This window comes from Balaenoptera ricei, chromosome 13 (assembly GCF_028023285.1).
Source record: "Balaenoptera ricei isolate mBalRic1 chromosome 13, mBalRic1.hap2, whole genome shotgun sequence".
Lineage (NCBI taxonomy): Eukaryota > Metazoa > Chordata > Mammalia > Artiodactyla > Balaenopteridae > Balaenoptera > Balaenoptera ricei.
The window spans coordinates 48,454,380-48,472,590 of record NC_082651.1 but is presented as its reverse complement, the minus strand read 5'-3'; the positions used below and the strand labels follow the sequence as shown (position 1 = coordinate 48,472,590).

General features: G+C 36.8%; 2 protein-coding genes across 6 annotated transcripts in view; one reads left to right on the top strand and one right to left on the bottom strand.

Annotated features, from left to right (window-relative positions):
• Positions 1 to 8,255, top strand: part of UGP2 (UDP-glucose pyrophosphorylase 2) — a 56,909-nt gene extending 48,654 nt beyond the window's left edge. For all 4 annotated transcript variants that reach the window (XM_059943229.1, XM_059943228.1, XM_059943227.1 and 1 more), the window contains exons 5-10: positions 315 to 448; positions 1,166 to 1,463; positions 2,603 to 2,800; positions 3,351 to 3,593; positions 6,540 to 6,644; positions 7,803 to 8,255. In XM_059943229.1, the coding sequence (XP_059799212.1) occupies positions 315 to 448; positions 1,166 to 1,463; positions 2,603 to 2,800; positions 3,351 to 3,593; positions 6,540 to 6,644; positions 7,803 to 7,910 (1,086 nt within the window). In that variant the 3' untranslated portion in view covers positions 7,911 to 8,255. The remainder of the gene's footprint in view (positions 1 to 314; positions 449 to 1,165; positions 1,464 to 2,602; positions 2,801 to 3,350; positions 3,594 to 6,539; positions 6,645 to 7,802) is intronic.
• A 607-nt stretch (positions 8,256 to 8,862) lies between these two features.
• VPS54 (VPS54 subunit of GARP complex) overlaps positions 8,863 to 18,211 on the bottom strand; it is a 94,618-nt gene continuing 85,269 nt past the window's right edge. For both annotated transcript variants that reach the window (XM_059943224.1, XM_059943225.1), the window contains exons 21-23: positions 16,237 to 16,344; positions 14,210 to 14,304; positions 8,863 to 10,273 (exon numbers count right to left, since the gene is read on the bottom strand). In XM_059943224.1, the coding sequence (XP_059799207.1) occupies positions 10,168 to 10,273; positions 14,210 to 14,304; positions 16,237 to 16,344 (309 nt within the window). In that variant the 3' untranslated portion in view covers positions 8,863 to 10,167. The remainder of the gene's footprint in view (positions 10,274 to 14,209; positions 14,305 to 16,236; positions 16,345 to 18,211) is intronic.

The following is an 18,211-nucleotide window of genomic DNA, read 5'->3' as shown; positions in this document are numbered from 1 at the left end:
CAGACTGCGGGGTTGAGGGGGGCGGTGTCCTTGTTCTGCCACTGACCTGCCACCTCTCTGGGCCTCAGTTTAGCCATCCATAAAATGCAGACAGTAGTTTCTGTCTCATAGGGTTGTGACTTAATGAGCAAGTACATGGTGAATTGATTAGCAAAATGTCTTATGCTAAATAGTTATTTTTATTGCAAATCTGTATATTTTACTACTTATAGATGATGTTTTGGACATCTTGTGATTAACCAGAGAGTTAATTTTACACTTTGAAGCAAAAGAAAAGTAAGTCTGGGTAGTCTGATTGTCGTTTTCTTCCCTAGCATTTGAACAAAACCTACAATACAGACGTTCCTCTTGTTCTAATGAACTCTTTTAACACGGATGAAGATACAAAAAAAATACTACAGAAGTATAATCACTGTCGTGTGAAAATCTACACTTTTAATCAAAGCAGGTACAAGGAGTAAAAAAATTAACTCTGGGGGGATGTTATTCCTGGGAAAGAAGGACTTCTTTGTTTTGTTTAAACAGAGCAGCCTCAAGATGTACAAGTGCCAGAGACTGTCTGCAAGTGTTTAATGCCCTTAAAGGCTGAACATTTGTTAATAGATATGTGATAGTTGCAATCACTCTGTGGTTATGTAACTTGGACTTCTTAAAAGAGAATCTGCCTGAGATTCTGGTTCTCACCAGTGGTAGGAAGCAGACATCCCTGAGCACTAACCTGCTGTTGATTTTCTGGGAAAGTACTAACCTGCTATTGATTTTCTGAATATATCTATTGGTAAGAATGAACACCATTTCCCAAATAGGTTTTCAGGGAAAAGAACAATCCCACCACCAAATAAGTTTGAGAAAATTTACTTAATATGTCTCTCCTCTCTTAAGAAGTCATAAAACATATTAATGTCTTAAAAATATGGGGTGTCCTCCCATCTGCATGACCATGGAATACTTTTTTTTTTGCAGCTAATATTACTATCTAGGAAGCTGATTTTTTTGGTCAACACAGATAATGAGAGATTTTCTTAAATGGATTCACTTATGATTAAATTACTACTGATAGACTGAAAGGGAGGGAAGTTTTATTTAACTTTAAATGCATTATTTTACTTGAAGGTCTGGAATGCTCTAAAGAGTTGATACTGAAAAAGAACTTTTTCTTTTTAAGGTACCCGAGGATTAATAAAGAATCTTTACTACCTGTAGCAAAGAATGTATCGTTCTCAGGGGAAAATACAGAAGCCTGGTACCCTCCGGGTCATGGAGATATTTACGCCAGTTTCTACAACTCTGGTTTGCTCGATACCTTTATAGGAGAAGGCAAAGAGTATATTTTTGTGTCCAACATAGATAATCTGGGTGCCACAGTGGATCTTTATATTCTTAATCATCTAATGAACCCACCCAATGGAAAACCTTGTGAATTTGTCATGGAAGTCACAAATAAAACACGTGCAGATGTAAAGGTAAATACTGAGAGGAAGCAGTTTGGGGATTCACATCTTCACATTTCATAGTTCAAACTTTTTATTGGAAAGTTTCTGTGTTTAGAAACTTGATAACATCATTGTAAGCTAGAGTGGGATAGTACTCTGGAGTACCCTAAGTTCCATCTGATATAACTGTGTGTATATAAATCCAGGTTTAATAGTAGTAAAATCATCTTTATTTTGTGAATAATCTGTATGGGCAATTTTAACTGAAAACAATTCCACATATATTTACAGGATAATCTGAAACATATGTGAAAACACTTTGAGTAACTTTGTTCAAACCATTAATATTCTTCTAGTTTGGTGCTTAAACTTGTTTTTTATTTAATTATTCCTTTAATGAAAATTTACTATTTCTATTTCTACAGTATGTATTTCTCTCTGTATATTTTTTATCACTGTAATATCTGTTGTTGTTAAAAAAAAGCAGTTTGATACAAAGCAAAAATTTGTTTTTTTCACTTTGCATGTTTAGTGGTGATGACATTTGGCCTTTGATGGAATGGTACACAAGGTTTTCTCCTTACCCTCAGGGAGTAAGAAAAGTGGGCAGTGTGTGAATACTAATATGGTTGGTCCCAGGGCTGGGTTCTATGCCTCTTGCAAATGACCCCCTCACACATGAGTAGACGTCCCTTCCCTCTTCCCACACTGCCATGGCCTCTAGGCTAAGACCACTCAGAGGTCCCTTCTCCTCCACTTGTGCCTGTCTTGACTTTACTCCCCTTATCCTAGAGGTAGTCAGAGCAGGGTTGTGAGGTGGTAGGATTGGTTGTTTGGTAATGGACGGTGGTTTGAGAATAAGAGGAATGTCTGTTCTTGTAGGAGATCTTTGGAAAGTGAGGAAGACTCTGATGTACTCCCAGGGCTTTTATTATTGACAAGAGGGCGTGTATACAGTATAAGATGACAGACCACCTGAATTATTTTCTTTGGTTCTACTTTAATACATGTGTTGCTTTGTATCACAGATCGAATCACTGCCAATGCTTTTTATTTCTGGGGGATTTTGTCATGAGTGTCTTTTCTATATCGTTCGTAGACTGTAAACAATGTAGTATGGCTGTAATTGGGAGAGATGTGGAGGCACTCACTCTTCTCTGCCTTTCTAGGGTGGGACACTCACTCAGTATGAAGGCAAATTGAGACTGGTGGAAATTGCTCAAGTGCCAAAAGCACATGTTGATGAGTTCAAATCTGTATCAAAATTCAAAATATTTAATACAAACAACCTATGGATCTCTCTTGCAGCAGTTAAAAGACTGCAGGAGCAGAATGCTATTGACATGGAAATCATTGTAAATCCAAAGGTAAGCCAAAGTTGCAGGCCATCAGGCTCCCTGGTTCCGATCACAGCCTGCTACACACAGACCCACTGCCCACTCCCTCTGGCTCATCTATTCCATGGGTCACTGCTTTTCGCCTAGTTAGTTTCTTCAGTTCCTGGCCCTGTCTTTCAGAGTCGACACCCATCCCTTTAGTGTGCCAGGCGAGCCATGGTGCCCTTACTTGACCCTGGGCTGTGGTAGTGGCAAGAGCACTGGGCCCAAAAGTAAAGGGCCCACCTCAGTCCTGTTGCTCTGGTACTGATAGGTCTTTTGGTCACAGGCATCTGTGTGGGTTTTCTGAACCTTTGGTTCTTTCTCATAAAATGGAAATGTTACTGAGAAGAGTTATGAAGCTGAAAAAGATCACATATATATAAGCACCTGGCATACGGTAGGTGCTTGAGAAATGTCAGTTCTCAAAATTCTGTTTCCTTCAATGGATCTCTGAAACCAACTCCCCAAGTATTAACTAGCCCATGTGGAACTAAGTTGCTGAAACCTCTGTTTCTCTCTCCTGCTCCCTTTCTTACAGACTTTGGATGGAGGCCTGAATGTCATTCAGTTGGAAACTGCAGTAGGGGCTGCCATTAAAAGTTTTGAGAACTCTCTAGGTATTAATGTTCCTAGGAGCCGTTTTCTGCCTGTCAAAACTACATCAGATCTCTTGCTTGTGATGTCAAACCTCTATAGCCTTAATGCAGGATCTCTGACAATGAGTGAAAAGCGGGAATTTCCTACAGTGCCCTTAGTTAAATTAGGCAGTTCTTTTACAAAGGTACGTAATTATAAAGATGATATACATGTAAATTTGTATTTCTTAAATGTGTAATTATAAAGATATGATACATATGTGAATTGGAGTCTAATTACAGTCTTTGCTGCTGATCTATTATATTCCTCCATCTCTATTGTCTTTCAAAGGGAATCAATCATAGAAGGTGAAAATGTAACTCATTTTTTAACCGGCTGCTATTGAGTAGAAAAGAATGTTTACATTTTAAGACATTTTATCTTATGTCTTGTCTAAGACCATTACTGCTTTCATCAGTGAGAGAATGTTAATTCTAGTTTAACAAAATGTATTGAGCCTCTACCATGTGTAAGGCAGTGTTCTAGGTGCCAGGTATTTAGCAGTAAATGAAACAGACTAAAGTGTTTGCCTTCCTGGATATTCTAGTGGGGAAGGATGATAATAAGCAAGTCAAATGTATAGTATGCCAAGTGATGGAAAATGCTAAATAAAGCAGGAGTAGGGAATGTGTGGGTGTGGCAGTGGTGGTGTCATTTTACATTGGGTGGCCATAGGGCCTCACTGAGAAATTGAGTACACCATGCAGGTATCTGGGGCAAAAAGCATTCTAGGCAGGAGGAATAGCAAGTATAGTAAAACCGATCCTAACATGGTAAGTGGAATCCAAAAAACTTAATCACATAAAATGCTGTGAGGTTAATGAAGTGACAGGGTGAGCTTTTGTGGCTAGCGTGTAGAGTCCTGCTATGCTATCCAAGTCTATTCTAGTCCTGGTTGTGGTTTAGTGTCACCTGGTGTGGATGTGTGTACTGCCCTTATATATTCGGGGCTATGATTCTGGGTCCTATGGCTGGGCTAGAATTTCCAAGATAGCATCAGGCATTTTAGAAGTCTCCCTGGTCTTTCGTGCCTCCCTCATCTGCCTGGTTGGGCTGGGAAAATCCTGGTGCTACAAGGACCCACCATCTGCCCACATCCTGAGGTTAAGATTGCATTTTCCACCTAACCTCATCTTCCCTTCCCACTCTTTCTAGCCTCTTCCATACCCTGCAGGAGATAAGAACTTTAGCTGCCTCAGTTTGAGAACAGGGGCTGAGTGGGCAATGGCTACTTGCTCTGAGGAAGAACATGTCTTACGAACACTAGAGCACAGTGAGCAATGAGGGATGGGGGTGGGAGATAGTTGGTCAGAGAGATAACAGGCCAGATTGTGTAGAACCTTGTAATTGAATATTGGGAGCGTGGCTTTTTTTTTTTTTTTCTTCTGGGGGATGAGAAGCCATTGGAGAGTGTGAGCTGAGGGGTCAAGTTGACCAATCTGGTGGGCAAGGGTAGAATCAGGGAAACCAGGGAATAGGCTGTTGCTGGAATCCTGGCTTGGACCAGGGGTGGTTGCAGGGCAAATAGTGGAAAATGTTGACATTATATTTTGAAAGTTGTACCTACAACTTGCTGTTGGACTAGGTAGGAGGGTGAGAGAGAGAGAACGGTAAGGATGGCTCTAAGGTTTTTTGGCCTGTGCAACTGGAAACGTGGAATTGCCATTTACTGAGACACAGGAAGGCTTGGGTAGAGTAGGTTTAGGGGGAGCAGAATGGGGAGTTAAATTTTGGAGATACTGTACTTGGACCTTCAAATGGAGAAGCTGAATGTATGAGTGTGGAGGAGACATCTAGAAAAGAGGTAAATTTGAGGGTTGTCACTTTATAGCTGGTAATTAAAGCCATGAGATAAGGATCACCTAGGGAGTGAAAGGGGGGCGGGGAGTCCAAGAACTGAGCCTTGCGGAACTGTAAGGCTTAGAGGATGGGGACGAGGTGGAGGAAGCAGCAAAGATGACTGAGGTGTTGCAGATGAAGAACTGGGCAGAAAACCATGAATGTGTGTGGCCTGAAAGCCAAATGAAGAAAATGTTTCAAGAAAAGAGGGACTAATCATCTGTAGTCAAGTGCTGCTGCCGATTCAAGTAAGATGAATGAGAACTTACCGTTAGATATAACAGTTGAGAGGTTTTGGAGCCTGACTGGAATGGATTTAAGAGAATAGAAGAGAAATTGGAGATACGAGTATAGAAAACTTATTCAAGAGTTTTGCTTTAAAGAAAAACAAAAATGGACCTATAGGTAGAAAGGGATATAAGGTTTTAGAGGTTTTTTTTTTTAAGTTGGGAGAATTTATAGCATGTCTTATACATTGATGGGGGTTGATACACTCAAGAGGGAAGGAACATTGAAGAGGGAGAAGGAATTGCTGGACACTATCCTCGGGCAGTAGCCATAAGAAGAGTTAGCCTTAAGTTGGAATAGAAATGGTCCAACCCCAGTACTAGGAGGGACAGAGTAATGGGCTAGAGGGCAGGTGGGTGGTGGTGGTAGAAGCCAGTGGAAGTTCTCCTGTTGCTTCTGTTTTTCTCAGCAAAATAGGAAACAAGGCCATATAGGACTATTTCTAGTGCCAGTAAATCTAAGGAAATAAGAGGCAAAGATAGTGATCATTTATAATGATAATTTGTGCTGTTGCTCTTCCTGAACTATATTCCTTCTTCTCAATCCTACCCTTCGCATAAAACCCAGCTCCAGTCTAGCTTGCTTCGAACCATGATGATCTCTCTCTTTTTTCCAACTAACTCCAGATTATGTGAACCACTCATCTGGCTCTTAGCATGTTGGTTGGTTATCTTTTTACTTATTACTGTTTTTTTAAATGTCTGATCTACTCAGCTGTAGTGTAAATTGCTTGATTGTAGGGGCAATGTTCATCATATCTCCTGGTCTCTCCTGCACAGGATATATAAATTCTCACTGCACACACAGTGAGTGCTTAATAAACAGGGTTCCTCCCATAGAAGGCCTGAGCTTGGCCATAAATAGAATGTTTTTACAGTTCAAGCAAACTGTCTTGTTAATTTAATCCCTGTTTTTCTGTTAACCCATTTTTGAAACAATTTTTATGTTTACATTTTTCCTTCAGGTTCAGGATTATCTAAGGAGATTTGAAAGTATACCAGATATGCTTGAATTGGATCACCTCACAGTTTCAGGAGATGTAACATTTGGCAAGAATGTTTCATTAAAGGTGTGTCATTATGATGAAAATTACAGTTCTTAAAGCTTTACAAGACAGGTTTCATTTTCTAGTCCTAAATTTACCTTTATTTTAAGGAATACTTACTTCTTAGTTTGTACCAGATTGTTTATAAGATATGCATTTTAAAAATGAAATAGCTTATTACAATATTTAGTATTAATACTGTTTTCCATAAATATACAACATGGTTAAAATATAATTGTTGTGTGTAGGCATTTTGTGGAATATAGCATTCAAGTGGAAAGCAAACACTATTAAATAATTGAATTGGTACTATTTTATTGAAATATGACAATATTTAAAATAGAATCACTGATAAATTAGCATTAGTTAACTAAAGATGACTATTTGAATCTGAATGAAAGTCGAAAAAATGACAGCTTTATTTATACTGTTTATACTGATTATAATCTATTCTTGTTAAAGTAATCTGTTGTTATCAGTATGAAGATGTTCATTCACATTACTGTAGTGCTTGGGTACTTTGATGAGTATCATTCCAGCCTAGCATAAGAAATAGGAAGGACTATGGGTATGAGTATTAAAGCTCAGAACCAAAGATTCAACAGTTTTTTCCTAATCAAATATTTTTTAAAAATTCCATACATACCTAGATTTCATGTGTTCTTCCTATTAAAGCTACTTACAGATCTTGGAAAAAAACAAAACAAAACAATATATATATAATTATTGCTGATACTGCTTCATCTAAACAATTTTACTTAAGACATGAAATATAAATCATTAAACTGTTCTTAAAAAAAAAAAACAACAACAAACCCACACCTGTATGTAAATATAAACCAAGCACCTTTCAGTTTACGAAGGTAGATAATGCTGGTGGCCTTCCAAGTAGTTCTTGGAAAGGGCCCGCTATTCTGTGGCGCTGGCCTGCTTCCCACTGCTAGATTCCTTGCCTCCTTATCAGAGATGGTACCACAGCTACCGCCAGTATTGTGACAGGACACATTACAGTTTTCCTTAATTTAGTGTTATTTGTTTTTCATGTGTAATATTGTTTATAAATGCACTTACTCTATTGTAAGTGAAGTTCTACATAAACTTGATAATTGTAAGAAAATCAGTTGCATTTTCAGCTGCACTTGCAAGTATATACTCTTGTTTTTTGTTTTTCCTGTCACTTAGGGAACGGTTATCATCATCGCAAATCATGGTGACCGAATTGACATCCCACCTGGAGCAGTATTAGAGAACAAGATTGTATCTGGGAACCTTCGTATCTTGGACCACTGAATGAAAAATACTGTGCACACTTTATACTAATTATGGGTTAAACAGTTTCTTACAATGAAATGTTCTCTAGGATTATAAAATAGGCAGGTACTTTACTATGTTACTGTACCCTGCAGTGTTAATTTTTAAGTTGAGTTTTCTGCAGTATGCTTTTAGTCTGTGAAAAGCACAGGTGGAAGCAATACTTTTCTTTTTGAAGAAGATCCTGAAAGTTAAATTCATCTTAAAGTGCAATATTGTTTAATCTTAAAACTGGGGTAGCTCTGCTGGAAAATCTTTTAACAGAGGCCTCAATGATGGTCACTTTGAACTGCTTGTGGTTTTAAAAATAAAGCTGTGAAGCAATCCATGTGTACACTTATACTTTTCAATGCTAACAACTTTATGAAATGGTGAAGAAAAATGGTTTACTCTTGCTAAACAGTTACTCTGTCAGTTGGAAGACTTGCTCTTGGAACATTGAAGTACTCACTAGCCAGTTACCTAACAAATCCAGTTTTTGCATGTCTAAGAATCTTAACCACATCATTATTTCCACAGGAATTAAACTTGAAGGTATTTAATATCTTTCATCCAGTTCTAAAGCTGGGATGCCTGCCGTGCTCTCCATAGACTCTCCATTTATTGAAACAAAGTGGTGTTTCTTTTCCCAGCTGAAGGGGGTGGGGTGGGTAGAGGTAGGGCATTTCTTTCACATCCTTGTTCTCTAGTATAGCGGGGTGGGGTATAACTTTATAAAAAGTTCCCTTTCTTTGAAGCTTCATTTGTTGAAGCTTGCTTGTTGTTACTGAAAAATGTTCTTGAATAACCCAAATCAGGTCTGCTGGTAGTTTGAATTTCAGCTTTTCTCTAAGAATCATTTTCCAATTCTTCCGTACTTGTTTTTGAGTAAGCTGCCTGTTTAATAAGTTTACTGTATACTATAAAAAAAAAAAAAAGTTGTCTTTTAAAGTCTGGTAATTCTTTACAGCTTTATTTTAGACAGACAGTTTAAGAACCAATGACATACCTCTGTAATAACGATAAAGGAAAGAATTCCTCTTAGGAAACCGAAGAGCACAAAATAAGACTATTTCATTGTACATAATCACCACAAGGTTAGGCACTCTGACAGGGTTAGGCAAGAGTCCTGGTGTGAAGTGAGGCACAGGCACTTTCATTTATAGAGTGCTGCTGATTCTAATTTTGAAAGTAGGTGTTATAAAAGTCTTTAAATAACTTACTCATCACCTTATATTTCTGGCCCCAACACAGCAGCCTGTATTTTAACAGTTCTATTTCTCCCTGGTCTTTGTTCATATATACATTGAAAGTTACTTACAAATAAGAACCCAAGGCAGGGGACATACTTCAATGTTATGAGGAGTTCTCACTTTAACATTTAGATAAGTAGGCAGAATATATGAAAATGTATTCTTACCTCTGCTAGAAATAAAAAGGAAAAAAAACCACCCCAACCCTTCATAGATACTTTTATAAAAATACAGCTGTTAAACTGCAGGCTTTCATACACCACATCTGAAAAGTATTTAAATTAGTAGTTGCATAAATGAACACCAAAATCTTACTCTTTAATTATTACTTACGATCAGTCTTTCAAGTATTTAGACTATTCTGGAAGGCTTTACGCAGTTGACATACAGTGGTGATGACAGATTAAATATGTGACACACAAAGCCTGAAACTTGACATTGGTCACTGAAACAAAAACTGAATTCCTAAATCCAAGCAATCAAAAGATGTTTATTTTTATAGAAAGATCTGTAAAAAAATAATTTTTCAAACAGCTTTACTTTCATAGAGAAAACTTTCTACAGAGGTTGAGTAAGATTTTAATATTTTAAATTGTACCATCATTAAATAAGGTGGGACACCATATGAATTTCATTGCACTGGAAGAAATGCAAAGCATTTTTTAATATAAAGTATACAGAGCATTCTAGTCAACTACAGCTGTGTTACAGCTATGTGTTCTTTTGGATTTGGTCCAAAGAAACCTGAGTCTGTTTCCAGAGAGAATGAAAAATATTATAGACACCTGATCAGTTACTCCTCACCGAAGGAAGCACACAAATGGCATTCCTTGTAGATCCCACTGAATCCCAGTTTCCCAACACTGATACTTTCCTTTTCCCCTTCCCCAACCCCAGTTCACTTTGGGTTCCAGGTTCAGTTCTTGAATCACAGGCATCCATATTTTCGTCACAAACATACACATCCCATGGTAAGATGAACTACCCAGTTTTCCAGTATGTCATCACCTTTTCTGTTCCCAGATCTCGGCCATATTTAGGTCCAAATCTTTAAGGCCTTTTAAGGCTTGAAGATTTCCAGTGTAAAAAGCTACATCTGCTGTGACCAACCTAAACATTGGAAAGAAAATTATTTTTAATCTCATGTTTTCAAATAATAAAGTAGCAATGCTCACAGAGTAATCTGAGTCCTATCCTAGCTGCTAGACTATGATTTAAAATTTGGACCAAATGTCAATGTATTTCTCTGAGCATGATTCCTACTATCATATAGTTAGATCATTTAATGTTCTCTCTCTCAACAGTGTTTTGGAAAGGAATAAACCAATGCAGGTTGGACTCAGTTTCATAATTAATTCTGCCCAATAAAATAAATTTATCTTAAAACAGTATGAAATAGAGAAAAATAACAAGTTAAACTTTTTTTTTTTGATCAGTTGTCACTAGAATAGAGTATACATGTATATGACTAGTGAACTCAAGGAAAAGAAAGTTTCCTGAATGCCATCCTAAGAAGTTAAATGAAGGCTGAGGCTGGGACTCATGTGTTAAGTACTACTGGATACAAAACTTGCTATTGACAATCAATGTAACAATACTTGACAAAAAGTAAGAATTATACTTTTAAGTATTTAGCTGTCACATTAATGCCTATCCTTGAAAAAACACTCCTGGAAAGAATGCTCAGATAAACAAGTATCAAAGCTCCACACAGAAAAAATAGGGACTGGTCTGATTAGACGTGTACGTTGACAGATGTGGCCCATGGAGAAACAAATAGGAGATCTTGATTTAGCAGTTTGTAAAAGAAGAGGAAATGCAGCTTTGATACTTTAAAGAGCATGTAAGTTCTGGATTGCTGGACTACGAGGGGGCAAAGGTATTTTAAGCACCCTTAATATATGTATGAGTCTAATTTATAAATACACTCGTACTTATGTACTTAATGTTTCACTTTTGTCACATGGCAGAATTCAGTAAGGACCATATTTTTGTTTGAAACTCATCTGGGTCAAGGTGCTTTAAAATCCATAAAAAGAGTCTAAGTTAGTACACTGAAACTGACAGCAATGGCTCAAAAAAGAACAAAGTCTTAAGGCAAGGTTCCCACATGAAAAATTAAATGAAATTAACAGAAATCTCTATTTTAAAATATCAAGTTATGTTTAATAAACAACTATTTACAGTCTATACAAGATAGTACCTAGAAAATATATGTTTCACATCAAAGTTGAAAATATTTGTTTGATAAAAGAACGTAAAAGAAAAGCAGATATTTGCAATATATATAACCAATGAAGGATCAGTTTGAGGGCATATGCAAAAATCTAAAATCAGCAAGAAAAAGATAATACCCAAGATAAAAAATGGGTGAAGAATATGAAGAGGAAAAGTCACAGATGAGAACACCTGAATGACAAATAGGTGAAAAGATGACAAACATTAGGAAATGCAAATCAAAACAAAATACCACTGTATCCCATTAGACTGGCAACAATTAAAAAAAATCTAACAGCAAATGTTGGCAAGATGTGGAATAAAGGTGGGAATATAAACTTGGTATAGCCACTTTGGAGAACATTCTGGCAAAACCTAGTAGAGTGAAAATGTACATGTGATCTACTTCTATGTACATACCCTAAAGAAATGATCACACCATTACACATGCATAAGGAAAGATCTTCACTGTGGCATGATTGTAATGACCTAAAATCGATCACCAGGTGAAATGGAAACATTAAATATGGTTGATTCATGTGGGAGAATACAATAAAGCAATCAAAAATGGACAATTTATATATATCAACATAAACAATGTCGAGTAGAAAAAAGCAAGCAGCATATGTACAATATACCATGTAAGTAAAGTAAATTCATAAAACAGCTCCACATCTTTTTTTTTAGATAAAGAGACAATAAATGAGAAGGACTTAAAGGATATAGACCAGATTTACTAGAAACATTGCCTAAGGGTTGGGGGAAAGAGAAAAGGACTGGAGATGGGGTCAAGGGGTACTTAAGCTCCATTTGGAATGCCATTTTTTAAAAAAATGATGAACATTTTTTTTTCAAGTGAAAATGACACATGTTAAAAATGATCAATTCTAAGTAACAGGAATACAAATATTATTCTCCATATGTCTCTGTATTTTTAAAATGTCTTAAAATAGAGAAAAAAGAAAATCACATTAAAAAGAAAAAGTGCAGGACTGGGGAGAAGAAGGAATAGGGAGCAACTGCTTAATGGGTCTGGGATTTCCTCTTGGGTAGTAAAATGTTTGGAACTAGACAGAGCTGGCAGTTGCACCCAGGTGGCAGCTGCGAAGGCACTAAGGACCACTGAATGGTTAACTATAAAATGGTTAATTTTATGTTATGTGAATTTCACCTCGAAAAAAAAAGGTAAAACTTTAGAGCCATTTCAGGAACAAAAATTCCTTTTAAGCAGGTAGTTTATTATGTCTTTGGCTAGACTCTATAAATTTTCAGGGAAAATATCTTTCAAGTGATCACTCAAAGACATAGTTTGACTTACCCAGTATTAGTGTCTTTAAAAGTATGTGGCAACGAAGATCTCTAAGGTGGTACCAACCCCCAAATAGCTTTATTAACAAAGAAAATAATAGGTGCTGAATTAACTTGGATGCTTCAGAACTACTGGTCTGAGAAAAACCAACCGGCGAGATTTGGTTATGTGAATAAAAGTAGAAAAGTGTGAGTGGAATGGGCCTTTAATTAGCTTTGTATGAATAGTTTCTGAGAGATATTTGATATTTGCTATACTGTCTTTGAACTTTTCTGTGGCTTTGAAATTTTTGAAAATAAATAATTCTTTTTAAAAAAAAAGAAGAACCAGGTAATAATCAAAAGAGAGAATCAGATTTTTGCATAAAACTCTTAAATTCAGCCTGGCTGACAAATTCAGCAGTTTGAAGCTTCCAAATAGTTTTGTGCAAAATCAATTCATTGTACTCTCCAACAACACAGGTTTGAACTGCGTGGGTCCACTTATACGCAGATTTTTTAAAACAGTAAATACTAGAGCATTACATGATCTGCAGCTGGTTGAATCTGTGGATGTGGAATTGTTGATACAGAGGAGCCCTGTATATGGAGGGCCAGCTCCCTAAGTTATACTCAGATTGTCAACTGCTGGAGGGTCGGCACCTCCAACCCCCACCCCATCCCCCTCTTGCTCAAGGGTCAGCTGTACTTCTTTTCTTTTTAAGGGTAGGGCCAACTTCTGACTCCAAAAGATGTTTTTTACATTTGTTCCTATAAGTTTGAAACTTAAGCCTGAAACTCCTTTAAAAGGGAACAAAATATTCTATTCTTAATCCATGGAACAGGTAACACACTACAGAAACCATATAAAGGTGTACCTACATGGTCAGTGCTTTGCACTTTGTATAATCTTTAAACCCATATCTTTATCTACATTGCTCTTAACAAAAATTCTGTGACAGAACTTTTTATCATCCCTATTTTTAAATCTAAAAATATTAAGACGCAGGGTAAGTGATTGGCCCAGTTATAGAGCTAGTAAGTGGCAGAACTTAACCCAAGTTTTCTGATTCTAAATCTATTTCGCCAATAATACATACAATTTGTTCAATGGCTTACAATAAAATATGTATACACTTATTTTTTGTAAACCTGTGAAGGAATTAAGGCAGATTTTATGGTTCTCATTTTATAAATAAGGCACAGAAGTTAAGTGACTTTCTCACGGTCATACAAAGTAGGACTTTGAGTTCTGTCTGGATAGGTGAAGACTACTGGGTGACTTAAGGAGGTGCTACTAATGTACACTGCCTCAAAATGGACATATAAGGTTAGTTAGCTAATTCACCATCTATAAAACACTTTATCACAGATAGATATAGATATACATCACCTCCACAGAGGGAAAAAAAGGCAAAAGTTTGCTGATTTTACAGTCTGGGGCCCTGGCAAGATTATAGTGGAAAAGGACAGCATAATGAATAAAAACCAATCAAACAGTTCAATATGGGAGTATGGGGTAAAAACATGTTGAAAACATACCCATTTTGAGGTCCTCCATCATTTATCACATTTAAGTGAGATAATTGCTTTTTCAAGTGGAGTTTGTAACTTGCATTAATTCTTAAAAATAACATCTGGAAAAGAAATAAAACTCAGTTTCTTAAAGCTCTATTGACATAGAAGACGTAAGTAAGTAATCACTATTATTTGCAGAAAAACTTAAAAAACCTTTTGCTTTGGCATATACTTTTAAAATGCTCCTCTGAAAGTATTTAATTGCTATTTCAGTATAGTTTTTCTCCTTAGTTGGATAAAAGCTCTTTTTGCTCTTTTCAGTAGTACTTCTTTTAGTGATATGGCTTATCACTGCCTTTTGCCCCTTAGTAGAAATCCTCTGGCATGTGTAAATGGGATCAACCATACAGGTAAAAAGAATAAAAAGAGATGGAGAATTCTGCAATGTATCAATATTAACTAGGAACTTGATAGAGAAAAAAGTCACAATGGTAAAGGCAAGGCTACCGTTATCCTTCCCAATTACTTGGAAGTATTTTATTGCTTCATATGCAGATTTTTAATGCAATACTTCTTTGGAAAATGCCTGACCTGAAATTATATACAATTAATCTATGGAAACAATTTTGTGAAATATATTTCCCATGGGAAAAAATATATAAAGTCATCTATGGAAAAGTTTTATGGAATTACTGGTACTCAAGTGACAATAATGACATAAAATCTGTAATTTGTGCCCAGCTTGACAAGAGTTCCCTTTAAATGATGATGCAGATAAAAATACATGAAATACCTACATACCCAGCTTCTGGACCTGCCTAAGCCTTGTTCTAGAATTAGAACTCAAATGGCAAGTCCAGAAGGTCAGAATGTCAGAGGTGGGGGATCTTACATGTGGAATGAAAAGGATGGCTTGGCTAGGAAGACCGAGAAAGGAAGAAGAGACCCTAGTGGGTGCTCCATATCTCAAGGCTCCTCCTCAGTCCTCAGACAGCCCCAAAGGCGCTGGATGATATTTAATCATAAAGATGGTATGATTAATGAAAACCTAGGGAAGCATGAAAAAATGGTAATAGCTATTATAGGATGGAAGTCTGAGGTGGCATGGGAAAGGAGACCAGCAGGTGCAAGAGCAGGGAAGAGACACTGAAAAAGCTACTCTCTGCTCCCAAATACCATTTCCAAGCACTCAACCAATTAGGGACAAACTGAAATATTGATAAGAAACTTGTCTAAATAGCAGAAATCCCAGTGAAAGCTAAGATCATTAGTCATGTAACAACTAGGCTTGCACTAATTAGAACATTATATCATTCTACAATTAGACTTGAATGAGATCACCTGGTATAAAGGGAACAAACTAAGGTGGGTAAAGAAGACTGGAAAAAAAGAAGTACTGGAACATTTAAAGTACTAGGCGAGGGAATTGAGGGAAGTCACGGGTAGGAATGTCACCGAAAAGTGAAGAGAACTCTGATAATAGTGTAGGGAAGACAGTAGAGACAGAGGGTGGATACTTCAAAAGTAAGAGGTGCCAAAGACTACCCATTTTGCTATTTTTCCTGATCTGTGCCTACTACACATCATTTATGCTGATCTAACAAATATTAATGTTAAGGCATACTGATTGAGTTACTTTATATGTCATCTCATTATTAAGTCTATCACTAATTCCTCCCCTATCCAATTTGGATTATAATCACAGTGAGTAACATATTCTACTATTCATTGATAAATGCTAATCCTGATTTTCAAACTAATAATGTAATAAATGATGCCAGTAGAATCTGGGACCTCTGATGACCCAATGGACAAATGAAAATCTGCTTTTTAGAATGGCTGACTACACTACACTAGCAAAGCTACTATTGCTCTGGCCTGTCAGGGCAAGGAGCACTCTGAAATCAAGTCAATATAACAACTGGAAAAAATAATAATAATCATACTGGAATACGAACTAAGCTTAACTGTGCCAAAAGTACATAATAAAAACACTCCAATTCTGCATGCATTTTATGTTATATATAATAGTTTTAGGAATTACTACTCACTTGTGTTTGTTCTTCTGGAAGGAGATCAAATATAGCTTCATGCATTTTTGCCATTTGCTTACAAATATTCCTGAAACAGGCAGAAGGAACGGGAGCTTTCACTTCATACTGGCAGGGAAAAATAATGAGAATTATATTCATGTCCTCTGGATTGCATATTGTCCCCACTGTTCCCTAAAACATGTATTTTCTACCCCTATACATCTAACTCTTCAACTGTGATCTGTGCTACTCATGCAAATCTCAAAAACTTTTCATTAAAAATCCTAATCTATTTTGAGAGAGCCAGCATAATTTAGTGGCTAAGAACATAGGCGGCTTCCCTTCTTAAGATGGACTGCTTGGGTTCAAATCCCAACTCTTAAAATTCTTAGCTATGTGAGATGGGGTGAGTTACTTCTCTATATTGGGTGAGATATTTCTCTATATCTCAAAGGGCGTGCTGTGAGGATTTTAAAAGATGGCTCATAAGAACTCAAACTAGTGCTTGATACCAAGTAAATACTCAAAAAATGTTAGCTACTATTCTGGCTCAAAATACGATAATGAATCATTAAAGTAGGCCCTCCAAATTAACAGATTATTTTTTAAACATGATTTTAAGAATGCGTTCAACATGATCATATCTGAAATCAATATAACTGGTAGAATTAAAATGTTCTTTTTCTTTGCAGGTGGGCCAATATAGTAATCATATTTACCCTAAGGTTAAGAGAAGACTTTTTCAGGCTTCCCTGGTGGCACAGTGGTTAAGAATCCGCCTGCCAATGCAGGGGACACAGGTTCAAGCCCTGGTCCAGGAAGATCCCACATGCCGTGGAGCAACTAAGCCTGTGCGCCACAACTACTGAGCCTGCACTCTAGAGCCCACAAGCCACAACTACTGAAGCCCGCACCATAACTACTGAAGCCCGCACGCCTAGAGCCCATGCTCCACAACAAGAGGAGCCACCACAATGAGAAGCCCGTGCACCGCAACAAAGAGTAGCCCCTGCTCGCCACAACTAGAGAAAGCCTGAGCGTAGCAATGAAGACCCAATGCAGCCAAAAATAATAAATAAAATAAATTTAAAATAATAATAATAAAAAAGAGAAGACTTTTTCAATGATCTGTACTGAAAATTTAAAATTAGGTAAATTCACTTACTATTCTTACATCTGGAACAGTATACTGATATGATTTAGATAATCATCTTTTGGCCCACATTTTAGAATTCACAGCTTAAATTATATATCATTTTCATTTATAAGACAAATTTGGGCTAAATAATTATATTTTAGATGCACTAATCTTATATAGTTTATTAAAATGATGAGTTCCAATATACTGCTGCAGCAGAACGATGTGGAAGTCACCGTGTGACTGGACCAAGCAAAGTCATGACCACTCAAGGGTTTGTCTCTCTTCAGCCTAGAGATATATCAAACATCCCCTTATCTTTTTTATTAATAAGTTTTAAGATATAATTCACATACCATAAAATTCACCCCTTTAAAGTGTACAATTAACTTTTTTTTAGTAAACTCTTAGTTATACAACCATCACCACTAATTTCCAAACATTTTCATCACCCCAAGAAGAAACCCCATACCCATTAGCAGGCATGCCCCGTTCCCCCCTCCCCTCAGCACCTGGCAACTACTAATCTCTAGAAATGGAATCATACAATCTGTGGCTTTTTGTGACTGGCTTCTTTCACTTAGCATGCTTTCAAGGTTCATCCATGTTGCAGCATGTATCAGTACCTCATCTTTTTTATGGCTGCATGATATTCCATTGCATGAATATACCATAGTTTATCCAATCAGCAATTAATGGACATTTGGGTTATTTCTACTTTTGGGCTATTATGAATAATAATGCCATGAACATTCATGTACAGATTTCTGTGTAGACAAATGTTATCAATTCTCTTGGGTATATACCCAGAAGTGGAATTACTGGATCATATGGTAACTCCATGTTCAACCTTTT